The 26,584-nt window shown below is 58.4% G+C and overlaps 14 protein-coding genes across 14 annotated transcripts; 8 read left to right on the top strand and 6 right to left on the bottom strand.

The window, feature by feature from the left end:
- The first annotated feature begins 10 nt into the window (after positions 1–10).
- Positions 11–1,866, top strand: V1518DRAFT_410669 (uncharacterized protein). The gene is made up of 3 exons (XM_066902659.1): positions 11–365; positions 433–504; positions 566–1,866. Exons 1-3 carry the CDS (start codon positions 44–46, stop codon positions 1,651–1,653), a joined length of 1,482 nt encoding a protein of 493 aa, XP_066762619.1. The 5' UTR covers positions 11–43; the 3' UTR covers positions 1,654–1,866.
- On the top strand, positions 1,854–3,513 carry V1518DRAFT_410665 (Golgi phosphoprotein 3-domain-containing protein). The gene has a single exon (XM_066902658.1). It carries the CDS (start codon positions 2,022–2,024, stop codon positions 3,132–3,134), a length of 1,113 nt encoding a protein of 370 aa, XP_066762618.1. The 5' UTR covers positions 1,854–2,021; the 3' UTR covers positions 3,135–3,513.
- Positions 3,295–7,918, bottom strand: V1518DRAFT_410664 (uncharacterized protein). The gene is made up of 5 exons (XM_066902657.1): positions 6,797–7,918; positions 6,634–6,748; positions 6,455–6,587; positions 5,618–6,405; positions 3,295–5,563 (listed from the first exon to the last, which is right to left on the bottom strand). Exons 1-5 carry the CDS (start codon positions 7,655–7,657, stop codon positions 3,549–3,551), a joined length of 3,912 nt encoding a protein of 1,303 aa, XP_066762617.1. The 5' UTR covers positions 7,658–7,918; the 3' UTR covers positions 3,295–3,548.
- Positions 7,919–8,146: 228 nt separating this feature from the next.
- Positions 8,147–9,112, top strand: V1518DRAFT_410660 (uncharacterized protein). Its single transcript, XM_066902656.1, has 3 exons — positions 8,147–8,581; positions 8,639–8,758; positions 8,810–9,112. The coding sequence occupies exons 1-3, from the start codon at positions 8,377–8,379 to the stop codon at positions 9,052–9,054; spliced, it is 570 nt and encodes a 189-aa protein (XP_066762616.1). The 5' UTR covers positions 8,147–8,376; the 3' UTR covers positions 9,055–9,112.
- An 83-nt stretch (positions 9,113–9,195) lies between these two features.
- V1518DRAFT_410659 (uncharacterized protein) lies at positions 9,196–10,614 on the top strand (the record flags this gene model as incomplete). The annotated part of the gene is made up of 3 exons (XM_066902655.1): positions 9,196–9,316; positions 9,384–10,150; positions 10,200–10,614. Coding segments are annotated over exons 1-3 (1,079 nt in total), but the record flags the coding sequence as incomplete, so codon positions are not given.
- On the bottom strand, positions 10,517–12,052 carry V1518DRAFT_410657 (uncharacterized protein). Its single transcript, XM_066902654.1, has one exon. The coding sequence runs from the start codon at positions 11,943–11,945 to the stop codon at positions 10,704–10,706; it is 1,242 nt and encodes a 413-aa protein (XP_066762614.1). The 5' UTR covers positions 11,946–12,052; the 3' UTR covers positions 10,517–10,703.
- Positions 12,053–12,082: 30 nt separating this feature from the next.
- On the top strand, positions 12,083–12,565 carry V1518DRAFT_410656 (uncharacterized protein). Its single transcript, XM_066902653.1, has 2 exons — positions 12,083–12,344; positions 12,393–12,565. The coding sequence occupies exons 1-2, from the start codon at positions 12,120–12,122 to the stop codon at positions 12,522–12,524; spliced, it is 357 nt and encodes a 118-aa protein (XP_066762613.1). The 5' UTR covers positions 12,083–12,119; the 3' UTR covers positions 12,525–12,565.
- Positions 12,488–13,652, bottom strand: V1518DRAFT_410654 (RPAP1-like protein). The gene has a single exon (XM_066902652.1). It carries the CDS (start codon positions 13,639–13,641, stop codon positions 12,565–12,567), a length of 1,077 nt encoding a protein of 358 aa, XP_066762612.1. The 5' UTR covers positions 13,642–13,652; the 3' UTR covers positions 12,488–12,564.
- A 172-nt stretch (positions 13,653–13,824) lies between these two features.
- V1518DRAFT_55245 (uncharacterized protein) lies at positions 13,825–15,860 on the top strand. Its single transcript, XM_066906625.1, has 3 exons — positions 13,825–14,603; positions 14,653–15,028; positions 15,076–15,860. The coding sequence occupies exons 1-3, from the start codon at positions 13,908–13,910 to the stop codon at positions 15,753–15,755; spliced, it is 1,752 nt and encodes a 583-aa protein (XP_066762611.1). The 5' UTR covers positions 13,825–13,907; the 3' UTR covers positions 15,756–15,860.
- A 64-nt stretch (positions 15,861–15,924) lies between these two features.
- On the top strand, positions 15,925–17,672 carry V1518DRAFT_369720 (major facilitator superfamily domain-containing protein; the record flags this gene model as incomplete). Its single annotated transcript, XM_066901291.1, has 3 exons — positions 15,925–16,017; positions 16,095–16,844; positions 16,881–17,672. 3 exons carry the CDS (start codon positions 15,925–15,927, stop codon positions 17,670–17,672), a joined length of 1,635 nt encoding a protein of 544 aa, XP_066762610.1.
- A 111-nt stretch (positions 17,673–17,783) lies between these two features.
- V1518DRAFT_410649 (pyridoxal phosphate-dependent transferase) lies at positions 17,784–19,920 on the bottom strand. The gene has a single exon (XM_066902651.1). The coding sequence runs from the start codon at positions 19,802–19,804 to the stop codon at positions 18,035–18,037; it is 1,770 nt and encodes a 589-aa protein (XP_066762609.1). The 5' UTR covers positions 19,805–19,920; the 3' UTR covers positions 17,784–18,034.
- Positions 19,921–19,984: 64 nt separating this feature from the next.
- V1518DRAFT_369209 (inhibitor of growth proteins N-terminal histone-binding-domain-containing protein) lies at positions 19,985–21,659 on the bottom strand (the record flags this gene model as incomplete). Its single annotated transcript, XM_066901263.1, has 5 exons — positions 19,985–20,436; positions 20,587–20,839; positions 20,993–21,214; positions 21,273–21,520; positions 21,614–21,659. The coding sequence occupies 5 exons, from the start codon at positions 21,657–21,659 to the stop codon at positions 19,985–19,987; spliced, it is 1,221 nt and encodes a 406-aa protein (XP_066762608.1).
- A 389-nt stretch (positions 21,660–22,048) lies between these two features.
- On the bottom strand, positions 22,049–24,482 carry V1518DRAFT_410646 (quinon protein alcohol dehydrogenase-like superfamily). The gene is made up of 2 exons (XM_066902650.1): positions 24,203–24,482; positions 22,049–24,121 (listed from the first exon to the last, which is right to left on the bottom strand). The coding sequence occupies exons 1-2, from the start codon at positions 24,443–24,445 to the stop codon at positions 22,223–22,225; spliced, it is 2,142 nt and encodes a 713-aa protein (XP_066762607.1). The 5' UTR covers positions 24,446–24,482; the 3' UTR covers positions 22,049–22,222.
- A 394-nt stretch (positions 24,483–24,876) lies between these two features.
- Positions 24,877–26,577, top strand: V1518DRAFT_390258 (autophagy-related protein 17; the record flags this gene model as incomplete). Its single annotated transcript, XM_066901748.1, has 2 exons — positions 24,877–25,311; positions 25,432–26,577. The coding sequence occupies 2 exons, from the start codon at positions 24,877–24,879 to the stop codon at positions 26,359–26,361; spliced, it is 1,365 nt and encodes a 454-aa protein (XP_066762606.1). The 3' UTR covers positions 26,362–26,577.
- Positions 26,578–26,584: the final 7 nt, after the last annotated feature.

Below are 26,584 nucleotides of genomic sequence, written 5' to 3'. Positions count from 1 at the left end.
ATAACCATCGCACACAGTTGCGGATATACGCGGAAGACTGCACATGGTTCGCTGGCGCCGGACGGAGGCCGGAAGGCTGCGCTTGTTGCTCTGCCTCTTTTGTTCCCTCCTGCCTTCTCTTCCTCGCCGTCCCGCCCGCTTCCTCACCACCTCCACCACATCCACAATGCTCTTCGCCGCCTCCGCCAGGTCGCTGCGCTCCGCTGCGGTCACCTCCGCCGTGGCTCGTCGTTCCGCCTCCACCCTCTCCCGCAGACTCACAGTCGCGCCCGCTGCCCTCCGTGCATCCGTCGCGCGTCCTACCTCCGCCGCGCGACCCGCCGTGCTTGCCCAGGTCGGCGCCCAGTTCGCCTACAGAGGATATGGTGGGTGTTCACGGGACTGCTGCAAGGGTGGACTTGACTGGTGGAGTTCATTGCTAACGATCCGCAGCCGTCGAGACCGTCCCGGTCCCCGCCATGGCCGAGTCCATCACCGAGGGAACCCTGAAGCAGTGGGTCAAGAGTGAGTCCTCTGTACTCAATTGCGTTCGTCGTGGTGACTACAGGTCTAACAATCACTGCAGATGTCGGCGACTTTGTTGAGCAGGACGAGGAGGTCGCGTCCATCGAGACCGACAAGATCGACGTCGCCGTCAACGCGCCCGCCGCCGGTGTCATCACCGAGCTGCTCGCCGCCGAAGAGGACACCGTCACCGTCGGCCAGGATCTCTTCAAGCTCGATACTTCGGCCTCCGCCGGCAGCGCCCCGGCCGCGCCGGCAGCCCCGGCTGCTCCCAAGGAGGAGGCTAAGCCTGCCGCTGCTCCCGCTCCGGCTGCTGCCCCTGCTGCTCCCGCCCCCGCGGCTGCACCTGCTGCGCCTAAGCCTGCACCAGCCGCCCCCAAGCCTGCCCCGCCCGCCGCTGCGTCCACCCCTGCCGCGACCGCTGCCCCCAGTGCGTTCGGCTCGCGCGGCGAGAGCCGTGTCAAGATGAACCGCATGCGGTTGCGCATTGCTGAGCGCCTGAAGCAGTCGCAGAACACCGCTGCGTCGCTGACCACCTTCAACGAGTGCGATATGACCAGCCTGATCGAGTTCCGGAAGGCGTACAAGGATGAGATTCTCAAGAAGACCGGCATCAAGCTCGGCTTCATGTCGTTCTTCTCGCGTGCGGTCGTCGCCGCATCGAAGGAGATCCCCGCCGCCAACGGCGCCATTGAGGGCCCCAACGGCGGCGACACCATCGTGTACCGGGACTACGTCGACATCTCCGTCGCCGTCGCGACCCCCAAGGGTCTTGTGACCCCTGTTGTGCGCAATGCCGAGACCATGTCTCTGCTGGACGTCGAGAAGGCGATCCACGACCTTGGCGTGAAGGCGCGGGACGGCAAGCTGACTATCGAGGACATGGCTGGTGGCACCATCACCATCTCCAATGGCGGAGTTTTCGGCTCGCTCTACGGTACGCCCATCATCAACATGCCCCAGACTGCCGTGCTCGGTCTGCACGGCGTCAAGGACCGCCCCATCGCGGTGAACGGCAAGGTCGAGATTCGGCCGATGATGTACCTCGCGCTGACGTACGACCACCGGCTGCTGGATGGACGGGAGGCGGTGACCTTCCTGAAGCTGATCAAGGAGTACATCGAGGACCCGCGGAAGCTGCTGCTGTAGGGGCCGTACAAAACGTGACAGTTAGATAGTTGTACAACGCATTTATGCATTGAGTGTGGGCGAAAGGGGCTTGTGCAGTCAGGTGACTGTGTCGCGTGCCGTATACGGATGACGCTGCGCCTCGTTGCGTCCACCGCGCTGACGACGGCTGCCAGGCATTGTTGACGATGGCGAGTAGAATAGCAAACAATATACGGCCAAAAACAGTCGTTGTACGATAGCGACTGCGGTCGCGGTCCTAGAGTGTAGTCCGCGGTCGTGAGCGTGCGGCCCGCGCGGTCTCGCTTCACGCTGCTGCAGCAGCAACTCTCCTGCGCTACTCCTCCACCGCCCCTCTCTATTCACCTCCCTCTCACCACCCTCCCCCAATGTCCTCCTCCTCCGGCCTCCAGCGCCGCCGCGTCGCCACTCAGTCCGACTCCTCCGCCTACGGCAGCCCTGCCCCCGGATCCTCCGCGCCAGGCGCCGCCGCCGGCGCGAACCGCAGCTCGTCCCCGGACGCGCTCAGTGGCAGCGGCGCGGCGTCGTCCTCGGAAACCGCCGGTGAGAACGGTCACAAGATCGCGTTCGACCCGCGCGACCTGCAGGACGGCGATGAGCGCGCGCGACAGCCGCGGCTCACGCTAATGGAGGAGGTGTTGCTCATGGGCCTGAAGGACAAGCAGGGCTACCTCTCGTTTTGGAATGACAACATCTCCTACGCGCTGCGCGGGTGCATCGTTCTCGAGCTCGCATTCCGCGGCCGCATCGCCATGCAGCGGGATCCGAACCGCCGTAGGTTTCCCCTGCCCGACCGGCTCATCGAGGTCATCGACGACCGGCTCACCGGCGAGGTCTTGCTCGACGAGGCTCTCAAGCTCATGAAGACATCCGAGAAGATGTCCGTCGGCGCCTGGATCGACCTCATGTCCGGTGAGACCTGGAACCTTATGAAGATCGGCTACCAGCTCAAGCAGGTGCGCGAGCGCCTCGCAAAGGGTCTCGTCGACAAGGGCATTCTGCGCACCGAGAAGCGCAACTTCCTCCTCTTCGACATGGCGACTCACCCCGTCTCCGACTCGGGAGCCAAAGACGAGATTCGTCGCCGAACTATTGCGATCCTCACCGCGCGCACCGTCGTGCTCAATGCGTCGCCGCTCGTCCCCGAGGACGTGCCTTTCCGTTATCTGCGCACCGTCGCCCTCGTCTGCGCCGCGTACGCTGCCAACGTCCTTGAGAATGCGCTGGCTGACCTCTCCCACGACGGTCGCGACCGTGCCTTCAACCGTGTCGACGAGCTCCTAAACGATTATTCACAGTGGCCCTTCGCGGCCGCCATCCGGCAAGGCGCCGGTTCTGACGCGTCTTCCTCCGCAGGCATTGGGGTAAACCTCGCACAGGAGATCTCGGACGAGCTGAACGCAAATAAGGACAAAGAGCTCCAAGTCGAGGTCGTCGCCGCTGCCCTCAACGTTTTCACAAGGCTAGATTCCATTTTATAACACCGGACTCAGCCGCCTTCCCCCCATCCCCGACCACGCACCCACACCGCAGTCCTCCACCCTCACTCACAATTGCCCCAACCGCCACCACAACCCCAAAAGAAGTACCTCTTGCGTTCTCGTCTTCTTATTCCATTGTATACGTCACCACACTGCTTCTCTCGTCTTTCTATATTCTTGTTCAACTGTGTTTCTCTCTTCGTCTATTGTTCTCTTTTTGTCATCGCCGTTTTCAACCAAGCTCGCCCGGGCCGTCGTGTCATCTACTCTATAGTTCCTCCCTGTAGTTATGTATCTATGCAGCTTTTGTGATATACTACCCTTTGCAGCTACATAAATATTAACTCCGTTGTTCATCCAGTCGTAATTTATAAACCTGTAACTACAACGGGAACATGCAATGATCCAACATGACTATGCCACGCCGCCCCCTGCCGCCGCCGCCGCCGCCGCCATCTCACCAAACCGACGACACACAGCCTCGACAAGCTCTTGCGTCTGATCCTGCCGCACAAATACGAGGAAATACGGTGTCGCTTCAGACACCGTACCCGCTCCTGCACTGGCCTTCATGCGCGCAACTGCGCCCGCGTCGCCGGCGGTTGCCATCACCTCGTCTTCCGAGCACTCGCTTACGCGGCCATCGTTGTATTGCCGAAACACGTTGGCGGCGACGTCGTAGATATAGATCCAGTAGTGTCCGTACGTGGCCTGCCCGCGGTGGATGAACACCGCGTGCACGGTGTACGCAAGCGTGCGAAGGTCAGCGAATTGTGCGGCGATTTTGGACTCGAGTTCCGCGATGCGCGCTTCAAGCGCGGGCGCCTCGGCAGCGAGCTTGGCGACTTCGTCGTCGATTGTGGAGAGCACATCGCCGATCAACGCCGTGCCGTTCACGCCCACCGCTGCCACCGTGTTATCTGCATCTACCGCCTCATCTTCGTCCATCCTCGCAACGGCCTCCCGCACCTGCTCAAGCCACCGCGACGATACCGCCAGCATTTCCCGCGTTGTGAGGCCGTTATGTGCGTCCCCGACACCCGACACCTTAGTCCTTCGCTTCTCAAGAGCCGCAAGCTCGGCCTTCCACGCCCACATCTCCTCCCGCAGCGCTTTGACATCGTAATCCCCATCCGCCGCGGGCAACGTGTCCATGTACCGGTCCATGTATACGACCCGCTCGAATCGCAGCGGTGCGGTAGATTTGAACGCGCGGCCGAGTGCGCGGTCGTATTGCACGCGTTGGACTTGGATTTGCAAGATCGGGGGAAGCTCCGCGATTGTTACATACCGTCGAGCCGGCCGGCCGTCGAGATCCACTATTTCCACATCGAAACATGCGTCGAGTGCGTCGTAAATATCCCGAGGTCCTGACGCGACGTCTACAATAATATGCGAAAATCGTTCTTCCTTCGTGCGGACCGTCATTCCGCCGTCATCTCCGCCCTGCACTTCTAGCGTCTGCTTTGTACTGCCGAAAAACAGCTTTTTCACTAAATCAATCTGTTCGCCGTCCTCAGCGACCGAATCCGGTCGCAGCGCGGCTTCGATCTGGAAGAGCACGTTCTCAATGCATTCTGTCACGTCTTGCTGGTTGCCGAACATCATGTTCGAGTCCCGTCGTGGTGGGGGGGGTGGTGCAGTCGATGATGTTGGCGCCGGCAGCAACAGCAACGGCTTCTTCGTGGTTGTCCCCTCAGCCGGCGTTGTATCTGCAGATTCGGAGCGCATGGTAGACGTCGGCGACGGATTCAACGACTTTATCTCGCCCAACACTTGTCTCTGCACAACCTCTTCCGTCGGGCTCCTCCCGTCCATCGTACGCATCATCGGCGACACATTTTCCTTGTCCGACACCGCGGAATGCTCCATCTCGTCGTCCGAAATTTCAACAATAGCGTGCTCAACTGGTGGCAAGTTCTCGCTCACAAGCGTCGCCTCTGTATCGGTCGTATCAGCGCCGTCGGTTGCAGAGTCGGTCGTCACCACCTCGGTCAAGTTATCCGTCATTTCCACATCTGCGCGCTCCGCCGGTGCTGTGTTAATCGGTGACACCGCAGTGTCTTCCTTCTCCTCTTCGTCCATCGTCTCTTTCGAACTCACAAGCGCCAAATACGCAAGACGGTGATTCGGCGCAACTGAACTTTGTCTCGACGTGATCATGTTCTGGAACAGCCCCCCAAGCTCGTGTACGAACTCAATCGACCGGTTGATCTCCCGCGCGGTAACCTTCCGACCGCCGATCCGTTTACTCCGCTCCGCTGCCTCCGCAATATCGTCTTTGAGACCCAGTTCGTCAAATGACAGGATTAAACTGCGCAGTGGCTTGACGGTGAAATAATACTGTAGTAACGAGTTGAGGTAGCATGTGTTGCCGATATTCTGTAAACCTACAGGCTCAGTCTCAGTTCCCACGGGTTCGTAGTTCTCTGCGTTTGGTTAGAACACGCGCCTTTCGTCCTCTATTTCGAACATATACTCACGTTCACCGGTCTCTAAGAAGTGCTTGATAATCCCACTCTTCCGAGCCAGACCAATTGCGCGCAACGCGTTCCGCATGGTCAAAATCTCGTCCGGCGTGTCATTCACACGGATGTCAAACACCGTCAGCAAATGACTATCCTCGAAACTCGACTGGATCCCCATCGCCGAGTAAGCTTCCGAGAGCTCAGGCAACGGACCTGTCAGATCCCGCGATTCAGCGTAAGACAGTAATTTTGGACTCCGCCGCGCTTTTGCAATCACCACCAGCGCGCTGTTGTACAAATCCCGCTTGGCCGTGTTTTCCTGGAAGTTCAGGTCAAACGACGAAATTAACATGTCGTCGTCGGTGTCCTTGTACACTCCAAGCGTCTGCAGGCTCTGTTCTTCATCGAGGTTTTCGGCCTGCAGGAACGACTTTAACACATCGCTATCCCGCGCGTCAGCAATGATTTTCAGTGCGGATTTCAGCTTTGCAGACGTGCGAGGGGAACCTTGTAATCGTGCTTTGTACACCCCCAGAAGGAGCGAGTCGTCTGAAAACGCGTGTGGGGTTTCAATACCGAGTTCGTTGTATGCATTCTTGAGATCTTCGCGTGTGATAAGGCCGAGAGATTGCAGCTCAACCACCCGGATCTGCAGCTCTTCGGAAGACCGCGAGGTAGAAAGCTCACGGAGGCATTCGAGGTAGTACGCCGAGTTGGACGGGTCAACTGCGGTTTGTCTGTCAAAGCACTGCAATAGTAGCCGGTCACTGAAATCTGGTAACGCGCCGAGACTTGCACACCGCCTGCCATTCTTAGTACCTCATCGAATAGAACTCTGTTCCAGAAACTTACAACGTAGCAGGATTCGTAACTTCAGAGCTGGACATACTTAGGGTAGTTGAGTACGACGTGCATGAAAGATATCGTTTAAGCACGGTGATCTCATTGTCCAATGAGAGCTGGAACGGGTTCTCGCGATTTTTTGCTGCATTCGATTAGCACTGCACGGAAACGAGGACGGTAGTACGTACTAGCGGTTCTATACAGAAGTGCAATTTCTATGATGGATTCTTCCAACGCCCGGCGCTTCCTCCGTGCTTCGTCGGTATCGTCGGACAGGTTTGGCGGAACCCAGCGATTTATGCTCTGCACCTTTTAGCAGAACATCCAACAAAACGACTATCCACTACTTACCTCATCTTTGACGAAAAAAAACTTTGTCAAAATTTCAGCATCTAATTTGGTGTGCAACGCAACGCTCGTCGCGCTAACGCTTTGCGGCGTCTCTCCCGGCGCGCATTGCAGCAGCTTTGTGATGATACTGTTGAGCGTCTCGTAACACATCAACACCGTCGGCGTCGCAACGATTTTTGGAAGTTCAGTAGAATTTGCAGCCTGCGCGGCTTCGACATTCTTCCGGTTGAAAGTGTCGACACGGGCTCTAATGTGTTCTGCGGCGAAAGTGGCCACGATATCGTCAGTGATACGCGGTGGGTGCACGGAGATGGAGAGAGTTCCGAAACATATAGAGCATCCAAGTGATACACTCTCAAGCGGGACACCATTGGCCATGGCGGGCTCTGGTTCTGTCGCAGGAATGAGTACGAAGTGGTGCAAGTTGTCGGCCGCGGTTCCACAGTCTCCGGTAACGCCCTTCTCGAAATGTACGTCAAAGTGGTATCTGCAAACAGAACACACCAAATGTAAACCACTGTTATATTTTGTGGTGACCAAATCGCTTTCTGCCTGTTGCGGCGGTGGTGTAGTGGCGCTGTTCGCGTCCGTTGTACGCACCACTGTTGGGCGGTGTACGGTGCTGGATATGAGGTGATGATCGTGCGCACAGCGCGCCAAGTGCACAGTGTTGTCGACAGGCTTCGTAGAGTATGCAAGGTAATCTGCGAGAGAGGTGTGCTTTGCGATAGAGATGCCCGCGTCAGGGAGGAGAGGCAGCTGGGGATATGCCGAGCCAATTGTGCGCGATCCAGGGAGGTACTGGACGATCTCGCGGACCACGAGCGGCGCGGACTTGCCTGGAGCTGCGGCATGCATCATGGCGGTGTGTATGTGTATCTGTGTTCTCGGGGATCAGAATATGGGGCACTATGAGAGGCGGACGGGGATCGGTGCGCGACGGGAGTGTCGCATTTGGTGGGGCGCAGCAACGCTAGTCGGTCAAGAATCGCGGAGGAGAGCGAGCAGCGAGTTCGTGACGGTCTGACCGAAAACGCAGTCGCGACTCGACTCTTCGCAGCAGGAAGGCCTGCCGTGACCGTGAAGAGGAAGAACGCGGCGAGGAAGAGAGCGCGATGGGGCAACAACGATGATGACGATTGCGAAGGTGAAGTGAGTCCAGGCACAGGATCACAGTCACAGTCACAACTCTAGTCACAGTCACAAACAGGGGCTATGTCCTTGTGGTCACATCCAGTACACTCGACATTTATGCCGTAATCACGTGCCCAGTGTAATTTGCGGATGCGTGATTGGCTGGCGGATCGCAGCGAGCAACCGTCGAGAACTTCACCAGCCAATTCACGATCGCGATCACAATCAACCCACCCACCCTCCCGGCTTCCACCGCACAGCTCCGCCGTCTCACGTACGCCGTTTCGAGGCACCCGTCTTTCGCGCGCCTGACAATCCACAGGCACGTTTTTTTGACGACAGCAGCACACAGACACGACTTCCGACTTGAAATCACCACTGGTGCGATACAGTACCGACTGCTTGAACGCACTTCCTCACAGCTACACACATCACACATATTCAACATGTCTCTCGTTCCAAAGGTCGTCTACCCCATCCATGACTACGCCGAGTACGAGCCACGCGACACCCTCGCGGTGACCTCCTCGGTCGCGCTGCCGTGCTTCGGCATCTCTCTTGCATACGCCACCGCGCTCGAGCGTTTTAAGCACTTCCAGGCGCCAATGGCGACCTCAGTTATCCGTATTGGCACCACGTCGCTGTTTTTGGGTATGTTGGGTTGTGGGCTGTTAACAAGGGGAGACGCGAGTGCTGAATTCCGTACAGCGTCGATAGGTATGTCGTACCAGTTCGTCGAGTCGGCGGCGTCCAACTTGCGAGAGAAGAACGACGCGTGGAACCATTTCTACGGCGGCCTTGCGGGCGGTGCGATCATGGGTCTGAAGGGTTAGTCGTACAGGGACTATTGTGGCACGAATTGAGCTAACAACCGCATAGCGCGAACATTCACAAGCACGATCTTCTCGTCGCTTGCGCTGGGCTCTGTACTCGGCCTGGCGCGGTGGGCAGGTGGTCTCTATGGCGCGAAGTACACTGTGGAGGAGCCGGAGGAGTCCGCGTTCACGGACAAGTCGTCGTCGTTCTACGCTGTGCGTAGCCGCGCGCCGCTGTCGGAGACGTTGGCGAAGCTAGGCGAAGGCAGGGGCTTGTATGTGCCCAAGCCGACGACGGAGGAAGAATAGAAGAGGCGTTCTGAAGTGTTCATTGTAGACGGAATGGAATATAAATTGCATAACTACATGAGTACAAACCCCCGAAACGGTGTTGCGCGGTATCCTCTACCACTATCGAGCCCCCTCCAACTTCCTCGACTTGCTCGACTGCGCAACCCTTCTCTTCCCCTCCTCCACCTCCGTCCCCGCCCCCCGCCGCCGACCACTGCCATGTCGAAGCTGCACCAAACTCAGCAGACATTCTTTGTTCACTTCCGGACCGTGAAGTCGGGTGCGTGATCCCCCTCCGCCATTTTTTTCTCCTCCCTGCTGACCGCGCGGCGCACGCACTTCAACAGCCCTCGAAGAGCTCATTGAGTCCGGCACGGACTCCGCGACACCCGCAGAAGTCCTCGAGCGCATCGAGACCTCGCTCGCGTCTCTCCAGAGCGACGTCCAGAAGGCATGCGCCTACCTCGCGCCTTACGACCAGCGCGTCTATGCTACCGTGCGTTGTCTCCGCTCGTCCTCTCTGCTCTCCACATCTCTGTCGACTGACCAAGTTCACCAACAGCAACTCGACCAACTCTCCGCAGACTTCGAGACCCTCAAGGCGCGCATTGCGCCGCGCACGCGCTTTGCCTTCTCACGGCGGCGAACCAACGGTTCCTCGATCCACGCCGATATCGCCGCCCCGCTCGACCCCACCGTCCCCCCGCTCGGTCCTATCGCCGCTGCCGCCCTCGCCGCTCCCGGCACCGCTAGCGTACCTGTCCACCAGGTGCTCCGTGTCAAGTCCAAGTTCGTCGCCGTGCCGCAGTCGCTGCCGACTTCCTCCGCACTGCTCCTGTCGCACATCGAGGACTCTATCATCTACGTACCCCCCGACGTCGCCATCAACAGCGTGCAGGTCAGCGATTGCTCGCATTCGATCCTGCTTTTCGCCGGGCCGGTACAGGGTGCAATCTATCTTTCTAGGGTTGTCACCTCTGTTGTAGTTATCCACAAGGCACACCAGGTCCGCATGCACGAGTCCACCGATACTGATCTCATCATCGGAGATACCGGCGGTCGCATCATCGAAAAGTGCGACGATCTTATTATCGCCAAACTACTCTGCGGCGAGGTGCGTTATACTGTACACGTGTATCTTACTTCCCTACTGACAGATACAGGACGGAATGATGTCAGGCGAAGCCCCTTTCACGGAGTCAATAGACGACTTCAGTCACCCCCTTGGCGTATCGCCGAACTGGACCTCGCTCGACGAAGACTCCAATACCAAGTTCACCGAAAAAGAGTACAAGAAAGTTGTCGAGCTTGCGACTGTCACCGATGAGGATGTCATCGCGCGGCGGTCGACGGCTATAAAGCGCACTGCACTGTCGCGCGAGTTTGCGTTTGAAACCGCCGAAGCCGCTGCTGAATAATTTTAATAACGGCGCCGAGTTTTACTATAGATCTGGATTGCTGTGTAGTTACGGACATCATTGGAGTTTTCTTTTTGTACATTATCTACTTTCAACCAGCGCAACCTAGTTGCGTGTAAAATAGAGCTATTGCCTAATTGAACAGCATCTTGATTTGGTTCCTATATAACATCCACCGTCAACAATAACAAATCCTAGCGCCGTGCAATAACAAGTGACTATATAAACAGGTATCGTAGAATGAGAAGTCTACACAGCAGAGCTAACTGCTGGAGCCTCTTTCGGCTCTTTATGCTCCTTGCGCTCTTTGATTTCGCGGGGTTCTTTGGTCGCCTTGCGTTTTCTCGGGGCCACCGGCGCAGTTGTAGGAGTCGTGGTGCTGTTGGCGGGGGCGGGGAGAATGTGTATGTGTCCTTCCCGTGGTGGGGCGGGGGATATGGGTAACGGCGCCTCTGTCGCTGCACTCGCCGCTGCTGCCACTGCTGCTGCTGATAAGCGCTTTGTGCCTCGTGTAGTTCCGGATGACTTGCCGCCCCTGCCGCGGCCCGGCCGCTTGATTGTGCCATCGGCGCGCTCAATGCGGACTTGGTCTGCCTCCGCGATGAGCGGGCCGGAGAAGACGAAGAACCCGTCTTTTGTGGACGCAGCTTGCTCTTCCAACAACAGCTCCGAGTCGTCAATGAACGGGTCATTGAAGTCGTAGCGGCCGTAGCGGCCATCTGTTCGCCGTTGCTTTGCTTTCTTGGTCGCAGGTTCACTGTTGCCGCCCACATCGTCATCGGCCTCGGCTTCAGTCGAGTCCGAGTCCTCGCCACCGCTCTTGCCGCCCGCACCAGCGCCTCCTCCGCCGCCGCCCCCTTCGTCATCGTAAAGGTCGGCGGCGGTGGCCGCGATCTGCGGGTGCAACGCGGCCCAGCCGTACTTCGTCTCGGCGAGCTTCGCCATATCGAGCATGACATTTGATTTGCCGGTGAGCGGGATGTGTAGGCAGACGGTGGGCGGGTCGGGGACCTCGGAGAGGTTGACATCGCCGCCGCCGGCAATGGATAGGAGGGAGACGGAGGCTGCAGCGACGGTTGCGGTTGTCGTGGAGGATGCAGTCTTGCGGCCCGGTGTCTGTGGTGCTGTGGATGCGTCTGCTGTTTTGGGTGTTGCTGGCGTCGCCTGCTGCTGTGATGACGGCGAGACATCGGGTCCGCTGAGCAGCGACGCTACCGCGAGGCCGCCGCTTGTGCTCGACGCGCTGGGCGTCCCTGGTATCGTGCTCATGGCTGAGTCTGTCCGTGACCGCGGCGGACGTGGTGGCGAGTCATTGTCGTCGTCGGCAGAAAGCAGCGATGCAATGGAGGGCGACATTGATGCCGGCGACGGCTTCAGCTGGCGAGTCGCTGCAGCTGCTTGCGGCAGCTCCGCGGCGGGGTTGAGCAGCGCCTGGAGGGAATTCGCGGAGGACGATGGGGCCGACGATACGGCAGCATTATCGGCAGACATGGCGTCGTTACCGGGGGATTTGCGCGAGGCTGCAGTGGGGGCCGCAGCCGCGGGAAGAGGGAGACGGGTCGCGGGGGGAGTGGGCGGAATGAAGTTTGGCGATGGCGCGGTACGAAATGGACGAGAACTCTGGCGCACTTCCCGCACTTAACACATCCAACTTCACGCACCAACATGAGCGCAGTAGCACGCCTCGCAAAGCTCATCGAGGCGTGGCCGCAGGACGCGCTACACCGGCGCTTTGATTTCAAGGCGGTCCTCGGCGAACAGCTGGAGCAGTACAAACAGCCACCTGCGACCACCACCCCCGGCACGCCGTCAGCGTCTGGGGACCTACCACCAATTGCCACGCAGATTCAGGGAATGCAAGAGCTCCTTGACGACAAAGCGTTCAAGAAGGTTTGTGATGCACATGCTTTTTCGCGGAGCTCAAACTAACCATCCCAGTTCCCGCTCACAGACAAAATGCTAAAGCCACAAGGCCATCCAGACTACTATGACAAGCTGCGCGCGGAGCTTGCAAACGGCCCAAGCGAGCCCACGCGATGGGATCGTGTCAAGATGTTCTTTCTCTCATGAGCCATCTATTGTATTTTATGCAAAAATAAACTCCTCCATGCTAGTTCGTTGTGCGCTTACGACCGCCGCCCGACTTCCACAGCCAAAGCGCCTCGACTGCGCACGCGCGGAGGCCCAGATGCCGCGTCTTGGTCTCATCTGCCGCATCTTGAAGCGACTCAAGCACACGCGTGTGCTCTACGATGTCCCACAACGAATCGCCGATGAAGTCGCCGTACGCATTGCGGCCGAGTTTGTAGAGCAAGCGGCCGAGCACTTGCACCGCAATCGCTCGCTGAGCGGGGACTGCGCTGCGGCACAGGTGCGCAAGCTCGGGGAGGGTATAGCCTGCGTAGCCTGGGGAGTCTGAGTGGTGGTGCAGACCTAGAGTGGTGGGCAGCTGAGCGGAGCGCGAGGGCGCGACGACGGAGCCCTGGAAGTCGAAGCGAATGTCGGCTGGTAACAGCGTCTCTTGCGCGGGGCTGTACGCGGACGCGGCGTCTTCTTCCACCGTCACCGGGCGCATCCACGCCAGCGCGGAGGGGTCTTTAGGAAGGTCGGCAAAGTATTTTGTGTGCAGTTTCTCCTGGAAGTCGGGGTCGGAGGGGTCGAGGTCCTGGTCCGGTGCCGCGGGGAAGTGGACCGTTGGCGACGCCTCTGTGTCTTGCTCATCTAGCATCGTGACAGCAGCCATCGTCCGCCATGCTTCATCGTCAGCGTCCTCTTCCATTTCCTCTTTGTCGTCTTTGCCGTCGTCAGGCTGCTTCAGTGCTTCATTCGCGACAGCGGGGTCGCGGTGTAAGAGTCGCTCAATCAACCCGGGTGGCAACGAAGCCTCGAGCGCTGCTCGCTCCGCAGCAATCTCGTCTCGCGACATCGCCGCTATGCGCTCATCATTTTCCGCGCTAATCTTTGTCGCCTCGGATGCTATGCTGCTGCTGGCAGCGGTGCGCGGACTCAGAGACGGCTTTGAGGCGAAGGATGAGGCCGGCGGTGCTGGCGGTTGTCCGCGCCGCGAGCGCCACAGCGAGGGCACCGGTTTCTGTGTCGCTGCGGAGACACCCGGAGCTGCTGGTGCACGGGGCGGTACTGGGCGCGAAGAGGGCGGTCGTTCGACGACATCACGGACGAACTCCATGGCGAAGTGGGTGGTGCACTCGGCGGAAGGGCTAAAACGGGACGATGAGCACGTCGCACAAGGGCGGGGTATTCCGGGTAACAGTGCGGGGCGGTGCTGACGTCGATCCCACCACCGCCCGGTCAATGTGCCCTCGCTAAGCGCCATTGTCAACGTCGACGATGTGCTATTCTCGCTTGTACTCCCCTCCACCGCTGATTTCTTCGCTCACAATGTCTACAGCATTCTCCTGAGATCTTTGTCGCCCGTCTTCCACAGTCGCGACCATGTCTTCCTGGCCGAACGGGACTTGTCCGTGGCCGCTCACACCATGGGTCCCGCTCCCAGGCACTCGCTTCGACGACTTTTACTACATCAACCGGCGGTGCGTGGACGGGTGCTGCATACCTTGTGGATATCTCATCAATGACTACCCCACGCTGCGGAAACTCATCGTCTCCTTCGCTGTCGTCGCTTGTGTGTCGTTCATGATCGGGTTCGTTCTAGGGATCTCACAGATCCTGTCACAGCGGCTGGTCAAGTCCGAGTTCAACCTGCTGCAGACGCTGGGGCTGTGCGCGACGACCTCATCGCTGACGTTCTTTCTTATCGACCGGCATGACCACTCATGCAAGGATTCGATCACGCCCGTGCTGGGCCGCGCGAATGCGGCATGCATGCTGCAGGGCTTACTCTACGTGTTCGGCTATGTGCTTGTGTCACTTGGGATTCTCGTGCGCACGCTCAACATACATCTGATTGTAGTATGGCACAAGCGAGTACCAAAGTACTACTTCATCGGCGCTGCTGTTTTTGGCGCGTCGGTGTTCACTGCCGCGGGCGCGTACTGGGTGCAGTTTTTGCTTGATCTCGTGTGCTTACCGCGTCCGCCTTTTATTCTGTACGTTGTTTTCATTCCAATACTGACGTGCACGCTCACCGCCATCATCATCGAATTTTTCACGACCGTTTTCATCATTCGGGTATGTCCGAGCATCGTTCACACCTTGAGTGCACATGCTGACGTCCAAGACTCTTTTTCGTGTCGAACGCGACCTCTACACCACACACAACGATCTCACACTTCCGCTCTCATACCCGCGCAAAGCTGTTGTTTGCGTGCGCTGCTTCCGCAAGTATGCAAGTCTGACGTGGCGCACGCTTGTGTACACGCAGTTCTCAGCGCTCGTGATTACTTTCTTTGCCATCACGTACTTTGCGTTTCTTGGTCGTAACGCTGCGACTAATTATGCTGCGGGCCAGTACGAGTTTCTTTACTGCTTGCAGGACAGCAGTTCAGAGTATTGTTGGGATAAGTACAAGAACGCGCTGAGTCGGATCACCTTCGTGCGATGGTCCGAGGTGATTTTGTGGTTTACGATTATCCTCTTCATCACCGAGTTTCGCCGTATGTACACATGTGGGTTACATTTTTGCAGAACTAACACAACACAGCACTGCTGATTCAAGGCTGGGCCGCGATGATCCGCCACCCATCTACGTTCTTCTCCTCCAAGAAACGCGAAGCGGTGCTCGCTGAAATCGACGAATTTGACATGTCGCGATTGAGCCCGATGCACCTCTTTCGCCGCGGACATGATGGCGAGGATAGCGACGTGACTGCGCGGCATACGCCAAGACGACGTAGGCGGAGAGAGGGAAAGCAGCAGTGTCAGTTTACAGGGCGAACGTGGCGCAGGCGTGCGCGGGACGCACGGAGTACAGGTAATGACGAGGGTGAGGAGCTTGACAACGTGAGCTCGCAGAATACAGCTGAAGGGAGCTCGTCGACTGCTGTGACGACTGTGTCGCAGGAGGAGCATGAAGATCACATCGAGTTTGAGGAGGAGGAGGTCTACGAAGGGGAAGAAGCGGAAGGTGAGATGGAGGATGATGAGAACGACGAGGACGACGAAGAAGGGATAAGCGATGACGTGCAGACGGAAGAACAGCGCATCGTGACGCACCTACACTCTCTCGGCATCGTGCGTGACGCGAGCGAGCCGGACAGCAGCGCCGGCACAACACCGCGGGAGAGCGTGCGGATGGTGGCACTAGGACGCTTGCAACGACGCGCTCAGCAGCGGAGCGAGAGTAAAGATGACAGCGACTACAGGGAGGTCGAGGACGTGTAAGAGAACAATAGTGTCCGGGCAAGACCGAGGGCGACGTCGACATGCGATAAGCCGGCTGGCGGTGTGGCGTCGATGTGGCGCAGGGATTTGCACCGTAGCCCGAGCCTTCTTAATCCTCACTGCCGCCGCTCCTCACGCGCAACCCAACACACCCCATCCTCCCACGACGATGGTCCACTATCTCGATGTTCCCGTCTCGCGCAGGCTCATTCAGGTTGCCTGCGCCGTCGTGTGGTGTCTGCTCGCCGCTGGTCCCGTGTTTGTATGTGCCATCGCTCCAGACACCCCATTCCACCAGCTTCGCACACCACCCTTCCAGTAACTGACGCACCCTTGCAGGGCTTCGCGGCGCTGAAAACAGTATGGCTGCACGAAGGCGTGTACTCGGACCGGTGCACGCCAGAGGAAAATTTTGCAGGAGTGGTGTGCTCGACGCGCGAGCTACGCATCAACTTCATCTTTACCTGCGCATCCGTCGTGACCAACTTCGCCGGTGTCTTCGTCGGTCTCATCCTCGACAAGTTCGGTCCACGACTGTGCCAGTACTTTGGTGGCGTGCTGATTTTTATTGGCGCGATTATGCTCGCGTTTGCCGACTCGGTGCTCTTGCTTGACCTCTACGTTTGGGGCTATATCGTGCTCGCCATCGGCGGACCCTTCGTGTACATCTCCTCCTTCCATTTGTCTAATGCGTTCCCAGAGTACTCCGGCCTCATCCTTGCGGTGCTCACCGGCGCGTTCGACTCTTCGACCGCTGTGTACCTCGTGTACAGACTGATTTACAATGAGAGCGAAGGCAGATTCCACCCCAAGGCGTTTTTCCTGCTATACTGCGTCGTACCGGTGTTTATCATCGGTGCGACGTGGGCAGTGATGCCGGCGGAGAGTTACAAGGATGGTGGCAGCCTGGGCAGATTTTTGGATGAGGACGAATTCGGCGGTGAAGAGGAGTACGAGTTTGCTGGCACCGGCGCGCAGAGCATTGACGGTGTTGCAATTGACACGCGGACAAGTGGCGGCATGAATGATATCACAATCAGCTCCACATCTACTAGCAGCGCAAACTCCGCAAACGAAATTACACCCGCGGTGAGCCTGCGCGGCCGCCTCGAACTCGACGACGAGACCGTGTTGAACGAGCGGTCGGCACTGTTAACCAAGAAGACCGATGGTAAGGACGTGTACGAGTATAACGCGCAGGAGATGAAGAAACTGAAGATCTCGGGCGTCTGGGGCGCGTTGCACGGACGGACCGTGCTGCAGCAGATCTCCACGCCGTGGTTCGTGCTCCTATGCATGTTTACGGTCGTGATGATGGTGCGTATCAACTACTTCGTCGCGAGTGTTCGTTCGCAGTATGATTTCATTTTTGGCAACGCTGGGGTCGCGAGGGTGATTAACGAGTTCTTCGACATTGCGCTGCCGGTTGGTGGAATTGTCACTGTGCCGATTGCAGGGTACTTGCTGGATAACACCTCCATGACGACGGCGCTTGCTGTGTTACTCGCTATGGGGACGTCGATGGGCATCTTAGGCAACTTTGCATCTCTCACAGCCGCCTACACCGGCATCGTCATCTTCGTGATCCACCGATCATTGTTCTACACCGCCGTGTCCGACTACTCAGCAAAAGTATTTGGCTTCGAGACGTTCGGCCAGGTGTACGGTCTTATTTCCACAATCTCCGGCCTCTTCAATTTTACCCAGTCTGGCTTTGATCACATCACGCACCGCGTGCTTAACCGCGACCCGCGACCCGTCAACATCGGCCTTGTCACCCTGTCGACTGCGATCGGGACAGTGTTTGTGTGGTATGTCGCGAAGCAGTCCAAGAAACTCAAGCGGTCAGCGCTCGAGTTTGAGGCCGAGCAGGCCACCGCGCTACGCATGCCGGGGTACACCTCCTCGGTCTACTAAGTTTGCATATATATATAGTCTATCTACGGTTATTGTGTTTCGGCGTTTGTGTTGTTCCTTTTCGAGCGAGTTTTTCTTTCTTTAGTTGGAGTAGTCATGTATGGTAGATCACACGTATTACAAGCATCAGCTACGTTTTGGAATATTTTTGCTTAGTTATGGCCAGCTAATAGAATCTGCCGGTTTAAAGGCCACATTTATCATGCCAACAGCAGACGAATAATATATACAAATGCACTTGATTTCAATAGAATCAATCCAAACGGGGGGGAAGAAGAGAACAAAATACAAGTGATGGTGCGCAAAACAACTTTTGGAAGCATTAAGGAGGTGTTGAGATGCGGCTATGGTTGGTGAGTGGTCTATGCAATACTGTCTGGCGGAGACGACGTCGTTGGATAAGCCTTGAAAAGGTTATCCAGGAAGCCGATGGCGAGTTCGTCGACGACGCCGGCGGTGCTTACGCTGCCCGCAACACCGTAAAGCATAGCAGTGTCGCCCTGCTTCGCCTTGATGGCCTTCATCTTGTCGTCCTCGCCAAGCGCAGCGGACTCCGCGAGCAACGAATCGACGACTTCGCGCAGGTCCGCAACTAGCTGATTGCAGGATTCGATGGTAAACTGTGTGCACGCGATGTGCAGCGCGGCAGGGTTTTGCAGTGCAGAGAGGTGCCATCCCCTGCGCGTCATGCGATCGGCGACGTCATAAATGTTGAGTTCGTGTGAGGAGAAGGCGACAACCGAGCTGATAGGGTTGCCGAGGACATAGACTTCGGGGACTTGCTTCGCGATACCCTCACGTACCGCTCGGGCCGCACAGACGATCTTGGTCGCAGAGGCGAGGTACCCATCATCGCCCATGTACATTAAACTCGCCCAGCATCCTGCCATGAGTGCGCCAGGTCGCGAACCTGCGAGCGTGGGCGAGGCGTAGATACCACCGGACCAGTCGGTGGCGAGGAAGTACTGGCACTTGCGCAGCGCAGCAGTGCGGTACATGATGACAGAGGAGCCCTTCGGTGCGAACCCGTATTTGTGGGTATCGCACGAGATGGAGGTCACGCCAGGAACGCGGAAATCAAAGAGCGGGACTTTGACGTCGGGCAGATCGAGGTCTGAGTAGACACGGTCGAGATAGGGCGAGACGAAGGAGCCGAGACATGCGTCGACGTGGAGCAGCACGCCGTAGTGCAGTGCAATGACGGATAAACCCTCGATGTCGTCGATGATTCCGTGCGGGAAGTTCGGCGCGGAGCCAACGATCAGCACAGTGTTCGCCGTGACCAGCCGCTTCACTGCCTTCAGGTCGACTTTGTAGGTGACAGGGTCGATCGGCGCATGGCGCAGCTTCATGCCAAAATAGTATGCTGCCTTGTCAAAGCCCGCGTGCACGGTAACCGGTGCCACGATCTCCGGCGCGGTGATCCCGCGCTCGTGGTAGCCGTACATCTTCGCTGCCAGACACGCCATTAGCAACGACTCTGTGCCGCCGGACGTCGCGGTTCCGCACCCCGTCTCCTCTGGCGCGTTATACAGCCGCAGCACCATGTTCACAACCTCCGCTTCCATCTGTCGCACACCGGGAAACACGTCCGGATGTAACTGGTTCGCAGGGGCAAACATCTGGTACGCTTCGGCTTGTAAGCGCAGCAACTCCGGCGTGCCGTGGTACACCGCGCCGGAGACCTTGCCGTCGAGCCAATCGGAGTGCTCCATTTGCGCAAGTGCCTGCATCTCCGCCAAAACCTGCGCTGTCGTCCAGCCATGTTCCGGTAGTACGAGGTGACGCGTGATGCTAGGACCGCTGGGTACCATGCTGTCCTCCATGGCCGCGAGGTTCTTCGCGAGCTCGGCGTTCTTTTTCTCGCGGATGCCGGGCATTTCAAGCAGGACCCTGAAGAACTTGCGCGCTGCGGAGTTGCCGACATCCCGCGCGGTGCCAAACACGCCGCCGCGGGCGCGCAGCTCGCGAAAGCCGACGAGAGCGGCGCGGGAGACGACGGTAAGGAGGAGGAGGTTGCGGCCGAGCTTAAAGAGGGGAGAGCCGTAGTCGCCCCAAAACAGGATGTGTAAGTGGATGCGAAGAATCTTCGCGGCGCGGAGGAGGCCGGGGAGGAGAGAGGGCGCGGGCATGGCTGCGGGGGGGCCGGGGAGTCTTGGTGGAGGTGGAGGCGGTGATAATGGCGGCCGCTTCCGCTGGCTCCGTCACAGCTGCGTCTGACCCTAAACCCATGCCACCTGCCCCGCCCCCACCCTAACGATCCCACTTGCGTTAACGGTTCCCTATCTTACATTACTGTTATACATAACACCTTACTTCCGCCCCCGCCGGCTGCTCTGCGCTTTCTCCTGGCACACCGTCGAACAATACCACACCCCCGATGGTGGCGCCTTCAGACCCACACACCCGTAGTGGAACCACTCGTACTGGCAATCCGGGTTGTCGCATGCAACCATGTCCCCGTACGACACCTGCTGGCAGAAGCAGTACAGCGCGCTGTCGTTGTTCTCCTCGTCCTCATCGTCCTCCCCTGATGCCGGTGTCGCCGCCGCCGTCCCGCTTCGCGACGAGTGTTGTTGCTGCTGCATCTTCTGTGACTTCTTTACTGTTGTGCTGTTCGCTAATTGCTGTCCGTGCCCGTTGCCCACCGGCACGACGCCGCGCGGAACAAGCCCTGACGCGCGCATCTGATTCACGATGTTCGCAGGTATACTACGCGCGCCGTCTGCCGTCATCATGTTGAACGCAAGCGCGCTCGCTGCGGCTGCGTTGTTGCTCGCCAGCACCTGCTCCCCGGCTCCAAGCTGCGCAAACCGCCCATGTCCGTCCCCGCCGTGCAGTAACTGACCGCCGTGGTGAAGTCCATTCTGCATCAACGCCGCGACCCCTGGAGCACCCACCATCATGCGTGGACTCGCAACAATTCCGGCGGCGCTGCCGTTCGCAGCCGTCCGGCCCGTCAGTGCGAGCACCGCTGCAGCGTTGTCCATGCCGTTAAACCCCGCCGACGTCTTCTGCCGCTTTGCCGGTGGCCGCTGCGCCATGCCACCTGGAGTATTTGTCGACACGGCAGCGTTGGCCGCCGCAAACACCGCCGCCGCGGCATTCGCATTGGCGATCTGCCCTCTACTGATCTGGGTCGCCAGCGCGGCCGCGTCGATCGGCATCTGCGCGCCCGCCGCCCGTGCGGCGTTCACGACTTGCTGGATCGCGGCTGGCGAGGCCTGTTTGAGTGAAGTGTTATGCGAGTGGTGATGTTGTGCGGCTTGAACCATCGCTGCCTGTGCAACAGCTTGCGCTGCTGCGGCGTGTTCCGCGACTTGGTGATTGTGATGGTGCTGCGCGGCCGCGGCTGCCGCTGCCGCTGCTGCTGCAACATTGGCCGCCGCAGCAGCAGCACTGTTGCTGCCATTGCTGGCAGAGGCAGCGACTCTCAGCGCTTGAATAGCCGGCAGCACGACAGGCTCCGTCGTAGGAGCCAGCACGCCGTCGTTTTGCAGTTTGCGGATCTCGACATCCAGCCGTTTCAGATGTCTCGTAACCTGCACACGTCAGCATTTTGAACCAGCTCGCTCCCACGACCTCACCGCATATACTCACCAAGTCGTGCAGTTTTCCGGCAAGCTCACACTTCTCGTCCTGGAGTTTCAGCGCCTGCTCGAGATCTGACACGATCTTGCCGTTATACGACGCCTCCTTCGGTATCTCCGCAAGCGCGCCGTGCGCGCGAATGTGCTTCTGGATCTGGTTGTCGCAGTGCAGAATCCGCCTCCGCAGGGCAAACAATTTTATATCCTTGCCCTTGATTTCCTCGAGGTAGTGAGCTACTTCCTCAGGGACTGTGACGACTATGGGGTAACGTAAGCAGCGGGTCTTGTGTGACGTGGTTGCCGTGGCAGCCACTGACTAGGGTAAGGGCATTAAACAGGGGGCCCACTCACGGTCCTGCTGGAACTGCTCCAGCACATACGCCGCGTCCACAGACATCAGCCGACTGGGCTTTGCGCGCGCGCTGCTCTGCAGAGTATCTCACTCGCCAGCACTGCCTGTATAGTGCCTTCGCGAGGAAGAAGAGGAGTGAGAAAGGTGGGAAGAAGAGGGGCGGATCGCGCGGGTGGCGAAACGGGAGAAGCGGGAAGAAGCGGCGGCCGCGACAAACTGAAAACTCCGCGCGGCTGATCGGCCAATCACCGCCGCCGTCGCGGTCGAGACGCGGCGTGACGCAAACGCTGCGGGCTTTGTACTGGTTGCTGACCAATATCCGCTACGCAACCCTTGTCAGCGCGCCTCGTCTCCTGCGGCACCGCTGCTCATCGTGCACGTCTCATCGCGCCATCGCACGTCCCCTACCTACTCGCAATTTCGGATCCTCCATCTTGCGGACAGGCTGCACTTCCAGTAACAAGCAAGACAAATGGATTCCTAATCATATAATAGTACATATACCGGTCGCCACAACCAAGTCAAAGCAGAATAGCAATAAAACGAACCCCATTACCGAACCGATTCCAAACTACAAACACTTTTATGCTACCCATCCGCAATTCTACTTAATCCACGCCAAAGGAGTACACGCGAACCTCGCCGTCGTCACTACCGGACGCGAGGCGCGAATCGCTCAGGCCCACACACGCAACAGGCGCGGAGTGTCCGCTGTATGTGTGCAGACACCGGCCGGTGTGAATATCCCACACCTTGACAAGCCTATCATGCGCACCAGTGACAACACGAAACGTGTCCGCCGCCAGGCCCCACACGCCCTCGACGTGTCCAAACAGCGTGCGCGTGCACTCGCCCGTGCTTGTGTTCCAGAACTTACTCGTATTGTCCAGCGAGGAAGTAATCACGGTCGGAAGACTCTTCATGCGTCGCTGCCGCGACCCGGGGAGTGTCGCGTGTGTGATACTCGGCGACAGCTCGGGCGCCTTGCTGATGGCGCCAGCGCCAGTTGCGGCCTCTGTGAAACTGCCGCTCGGTGGCACAGGTTGATGGTAATAATTCTCGCCCTTCTCCGAGCCACCAGCCTCCTCACCGCCAGCTTCTTCCTCTTCCTCAGCCAGAACAGGTATCACACACTGTACCTGCCCGAAATGACCCTGTCCGTTGAGCATACCCGGTGTGGTGTTGCCAAACACGCGTACGCACTGCCGCGTGTCCAGATCCCACATCCGCGCGGTCGTGTCGTCGGAAGCCGAAAACAAGGTGCGCGTAGCGCCGTGGATGAATACCGAGTTGACCCAGTCTGTGTGACCTCGCAGAGTAAAAAAAGACTTGTCCTGGAAATTCCACACGCGGATCGTCTTGTCGGCGGAGCCCGATGCCAACAGCGACCCGTCATAGTGCAGACTCAACACACCGTCAGTGTGACCGCGTAGCGTAGACACGCAGTCGCCGGTGCGATAGTCCCAGACCTTGATCGTGCAGTCCATAGATCCAGTGACCAGCTTGCCGTCATCAAACCGCAGCGCCCGCACGCCACGCACATGACCCGTCAAAATGCGCAGCAACTTTCCGGTCTCAATGTCCCACACGCGTACGGTCGTGTCATAGGATCCAGTAATAAGCGTGGTCTCATCGAATTGCAGACACATCACTCCGTCTGTGTGGCCACGGAAGATCTTGAGCTGATACCGACCGCGCCGCCAGTTCTGCTCAACTTTCAGGCGCTCAGAGTACACATCTTTCCACGGCCGCGTGAGTCGGCCGGTAGGCACGTTCTGGGAGGCAAGGCCAGGCATGGTCAGGCGGACGCGCTTGGAGAGATGACATGAGGAGGTGCTGGATGACGAAGATGCAGAGAGTGACGATGATTCTGCCAGCTGTTCATCGTCGGAGGCGCTGTTAGCAGATCGCTTCGCACTGATGCTGGAATCCGACAACTGCGCAGTCGTAAGAACAGGAGAAATGCCGGCATCTTGGATGGCATCTGAGGGGGACCCTGCCGCGCCGTCGACCACAGGCGATTCAGGATCCACAGAGGCGTCCTGAGCAGCGGCATCGGCAACGGCTGCAGCCGCAGCTGCAGATATACTCTCGATGCGCTGCTCGATAACTTTCTTGCTCTGACGCAGACGCCGCCGTTCCAGTAACGGCAAGCCCCATCCGCACTTTGTGCACTTTCTCTCAATGTGCTGCTCGCACATGCGATGCCAGACGACATCGTCGTCCGCGAGCTGCCGCCATTTGCGCGAGACCTGAGCGGCTTGACACAGCGAGGATGCATCGAGATAGCACAGTATCTTGAACGAGATCTCGGACGGGAGCGCGGAGACGAAGTCTATGCGGATCAGATCACGAAGCATCGAAGACACATACGAGAGCTGGGGCGAGCAGCATTGGGAAAGCACGCCCTTGAGTATGAGGTTGCGTTCGTTGGCGGGCGCGGCAGAGAATATCGACCAGACATGGGAAATGGCTTGCTGGTCGTCCTTGGGAAGAAGGTCGAGTTCCTAAACCGGACGGTGGGTCAGTACAGGCACGCGAGCAAAGGCGCCGTCGTTCACGATCGCCGCAGGAGCAGCGCAACATACATGCTGAAGATCCTCCATGTTGGTCTCATCCGCCTGCCGCTTGCACTTGAAGTCGGGATGGTGGCGGTAGCAGAAGGTGCGGGACTCCTTGTGACTCTCAGGGTACAGCCGCTCGGGGATGTGGCGAGTAAGGAAGGGCGCCATGGCGGCCGCTGTGGTCGCGGCGGGCGGCGCCTGGACGTGGGCATGGCCGTGGGGATGGGCGGCGCACGGCTCGTCGTCGTCGAGCGACGGCGCAGACATGGCTGGAGGAGTGGAACGGGGGGTGGCGCTGGGGTCGATGGAGGCAGACGACGATACAAAAGAACGACGGTTGTTTGTAGACGCCGGGATTCAGGGTTAGGGGGCGCAGAGGCCAGCACACCATCGCGGCCCTGGTTTGCGCGCTCTCGCGCAAACTATTTCTCATCTCCACGAGCACGCTTGTACGCTGTGAATATAGTCAGGAGAGCATTCATCAACTCATCAACTCATATGGTAGCATTCCAGATCTTAAATCCTTCGGCTCTTCCGCTCCACGGGGCCTCGTCCCCGGGTGGCACATGCTCTTAGGTCCCAACGTCTCCACCATCACACATACAACGCTCCTACCCGTAACCCTCCCAACTTACTCCTCCCCAGATCCTACGTGAGCGATACTCTCCATATCCACCACCACCCATGCTCACTCCACCATGAGCTCCGAGGCTGACTGGTTCTCCGGCGCCCGCCGCGCCCTAGCAGTCGCACGCCCTATCTGCGCCGCGGCCGACGACCTCGTCGTCATCTCCCGCTCCGCGCTTGAGGCCGCCCTTGCCCTGCACGCCAAGGGCCTCTTCGTCACGCGCGAGCTGCACGCGCAACTCGCGCTACTGCTCCAGGTTGCCGACGCGCTGCGCATCGCGGCGGACGATCGCGCTGCAAGTTTTTCCGCGTCACTTGTTGAGCTCGATGCCGCGGGCGCACGGCTCAATGAGGTGCTCGAGCGGCTGCAACACACGCCCGTCGATGCTGCCTTCAAACCGCAGCACGCACGCGACCACGCGTCTACCGCCATCACCGCTACAACAGACACCACAACTGACGCGATCACGACCGCATCTTCCGCGCGCACCACGGCTCCTGCCGCCGTCGCCGCTGATACCCCACCGATCTCCTCTCTCAAATCACAATCACCACCACCACCACCACCACCACCACCACCACCACCACAATCTCTCCGTGACTACACTGATGACGCCGGCATTGAGCGTCTCAAAGCCCAGTTACGCGACGCGATCTACTTTTTCCAAACATCTCACCGTGCAGCACTTGATGACCTCGAAAACCTCGATCTCGAGATCGCTGATCTCTCCTCCGCACTCTCAAATTTGGGCCTTCCGGGCGCATCAGACTCCGCCGCTGCTTCCTCCGCTAAAGCGCTCGTCGCATGCTTCTCAGCGCTCGATTCAGAATCTAGGGCCATGGGGAGTCTGCTAGAATCACTTGCACACCATTACGACCAGTGCGCGCAGGCTGCTACCGGCGAAGACGCTGATGACGACGCTGATCCAAGTACATGCACTACCGAGCACGCCAACATGCTCGCAGTCCTTCGTGACGACGCGGCACAAGTCGACGACGTCGTCTCTGAGATTGAGGAACGGCACTCGGCAATGCTGATCGAAAGCGAGCGCATCTTCAACTTCTTCGCCAGCGCGTGCACGCACTATGCCGCAGCTGCCGCGCTGTGTGAGCAGTACAGCGAGTACAGTGGCACCATCAAACTGCACATGCACGCTTCGCGAGAATTTGCGGACAACGTCTCGCGGTATTTTTCCCAGCGAAATATGCTGCTAGAACAGCTAGACGCGCTTGTGCGCCATTTCGACGAGTTCGCCCACAGTTACGACGCGCTTGTGCTGGAAGTGGTGCGGCGGCACAATACACAAATACGTATGGAAAAAGTCGTTCATGATGCTTTGGACCATCTGCAAGTCATTTACAATGAGGAAATGACAGCCCGCTCGACATTCCGCTCACGACATGCAGACTTCCTCCCTGCCGATCTCTGGCCAGGCCTCACAGACCCACCGATCGGCTACGAAATCTTGGCCTGCGAGACCTCACCCTTACCCGACCTCCCGCGCGCACTCATAGACCAGGTCAAGCAGCGCTTCATCGCTACCCCAATGAAATAGATCCTTCTGTACATAAATTATTATTCCTCATATGCAAAATAATCTATTTGCCGCGTCGCTTTGATCCGCTCACGAGCTTCTTCTTCACGTGCTTGGGCATCTTAGTCGCGCGCTTCTCCTTCTTGAGCTCCTTAACTGCCTTTTTCCGTTCCTAGTTTTAGTTAGCACTGCTCATGTCGTGGAAAATTGCAAATCATAACTCACCTTCTTCTCGTCTTTGTCT

Source organism: Limtongia smithiae (genome assembly GCF_038497785.1).
Source record: "Limtongia smithiae strain NRRL Y-17922 unplaced genomic scaffold V1518scaffold_1, whole genome shotgun sequence".
NCBI lineage: Eukaryota > Fungi > Ascomycota > Lipomycetes > Lipomycetales > Lipomycetaceae > Limtongia > Limtongia smithiae.
Note: the sequence above shows the minus strand (reverse complement) of the source record. Positions and strands in the feature narration are given on the sequence as shown.

What these genes read in the sequence shown, in the direction of transcription:
- V1518DRAFT_410664 (XM_066902657.1), bottom strand. Translation starts at nt 7,657, where the DNA reads ATGATGCATGCCGCAGCTCCAGGCAAGTCCGCGCCGCTCGTGGTCCGC. An exon ending in TTTTTTTCGTCAAAGATGAG is followed by an intron (nt 6,749 to 6,796) that starts GTAAGTAGTGGA and finishes TAAAAGGTGCAG; the next exon opens with AGCATAAATCGCTGGGTTCC. An exon ending in ACTTCTGTATAGAACCGCTA is followed by an intron (nt 6,588 to 6,633) that starts GTACGTACTACC and finishes AATCGAATGCAG; the next exon opens with CAAAAAATCGCGAGAACCCG.
- V1518DRAFT_410646 (XM_066902650.1), bottom strand. Translation starts at nt 24,445, where the DNA reads ATGTCTGCGCCGTCGCTCGACGACGACGAGCCGTGCGCCGCCCATCCC. An exon ending in ACATGGAGGATCTTCAGCAT is followed by an intron (nt 24,122 to 24,202) that starts GTATGTTGCGCT and finishes CGTCCGGTTTAG; the next exon opens with GAACTCGACCTTCTTCCCAA.
- V1518DRAFT_410660 (XM_066902656.1), top strand. Translation starts at nt 8,377, where the DNA reads ATGTCTCTCGTTCCAAAGGTCGTCTACCCCATCCATGACTACGCCGAG. An exon ending in CACCACGTCGCTGTTTTTGG is followed by an intron (nt 8,582 to 8,638) that starts GTATGTTGGGTT and finishes AATTCCGTACAG; the next exon opens with CGTCGATAGGTATGTCGTAC. An exon ending in TGCGATCATGGGTCTGAAGG is followed by an intron (nt 8,759 to 8,809) that starts GTTAGTCGTACA and finishes ACAACCGCATAG; the next exon opens with CGCGAACATTCACAAGCACG.
- V1518DRAFT_410649 (XM_066902651.1), bottom strand. Translation starts at nt 19,804, where the DNA reads ATGCCCGCGCCCTCTCTCCTCCCCGGCCTCCTCCGCGCCGCGAAGATT.
- V1518DRAFT_410654 (XM_066902652.1), bottom strand. Translation starts at nt 13,641, where the DNA reads ATGGAGTTCGTCCGTGATGTCGTCGAACGACCGCCCTCTTCGCGCCCA.
- V1518DRAFT_410656 (XM_066902653.1), top strand. Translation starts at nt 12,120, where the DNA reads ATGAGCGCAGTAGCACGCCTCGCAAAGCTCATCGAGGCGTGGCCGCAG. An exon ending in ACGACAAAGCGTTCAAGAAG is followed by an intron (nt 12,345 to 12,392) that starts GTTTGTGATGCA and finishes TAACCATCCCAG; the next exon opens with TTCCCGCTCACAGACAAAAT.
- V1518DRAFT_410669 (XM_066902659.1), top strand. Translation starts at nt 44, where the DNA reads ATGGTTCGCTGGCGCCGGACGGAGGCCGGAAGGCTGCGCTTGTTGCTC. An exon ending in GTTCGCCTACAGAGGATATG is followed by an intron (nt 366 to 432) that starts GTGGGTGTTCAC and finishes AACGATCCGCAG; the next exon opens with CCGTCGAGACCGTCCCGGTC. An exon ending in CCTGAAGCAGTGGGTCAAGA is followed by an intron (nt 505 to 565) that starts GTGAGTCCTCTG and finishes CAATCACTGCAG; the next exon opens with ATGTCGGCGACTTTGTTGAG.
- V1518DRAFT_410665 (XM_066902658.1), top strand. Translation starts at nt 2,022, where the DNA reads ATGTCCTCCTCCTCCGGCCTCCAGCGCCGCCGCGTCGCCACTCAGTCC.
- V1518DRAFT_410657 (XM_066902654.1), bottom strand. Translation starts at nt 11,945, where the DNA reads ATGTCTGCCGATAATGCTGCCGTATCGTCGGCCCCATCGTCCTCCGCG.
- V1518DRAFT_55245 (XM_066906625.1), top strand. Translation starts at nt 13,908, where the DNA reads ATGTCTTCCTGGCCGAACGGGACTTGTCCGTGGCCGCTCACACCATGG. An exon ending in CGACCGTTTTCATCATTCGG is followed by an intron (nt 14,604 to 14,652) that starts GTATGTCCGAGC and finishes CTGACGTCCAAG; the next exon opens with ACTCTTTTTCGTGTCGAACG. An exon ending in CTTCATCACCGAGTTTCGCC is followed by an intron (nt 15,029 to 15,075) that starts GTATGTACACAT and finishes AACACAACACAG; the next exon opens with CACTGCTGATTCAAGGCTGG.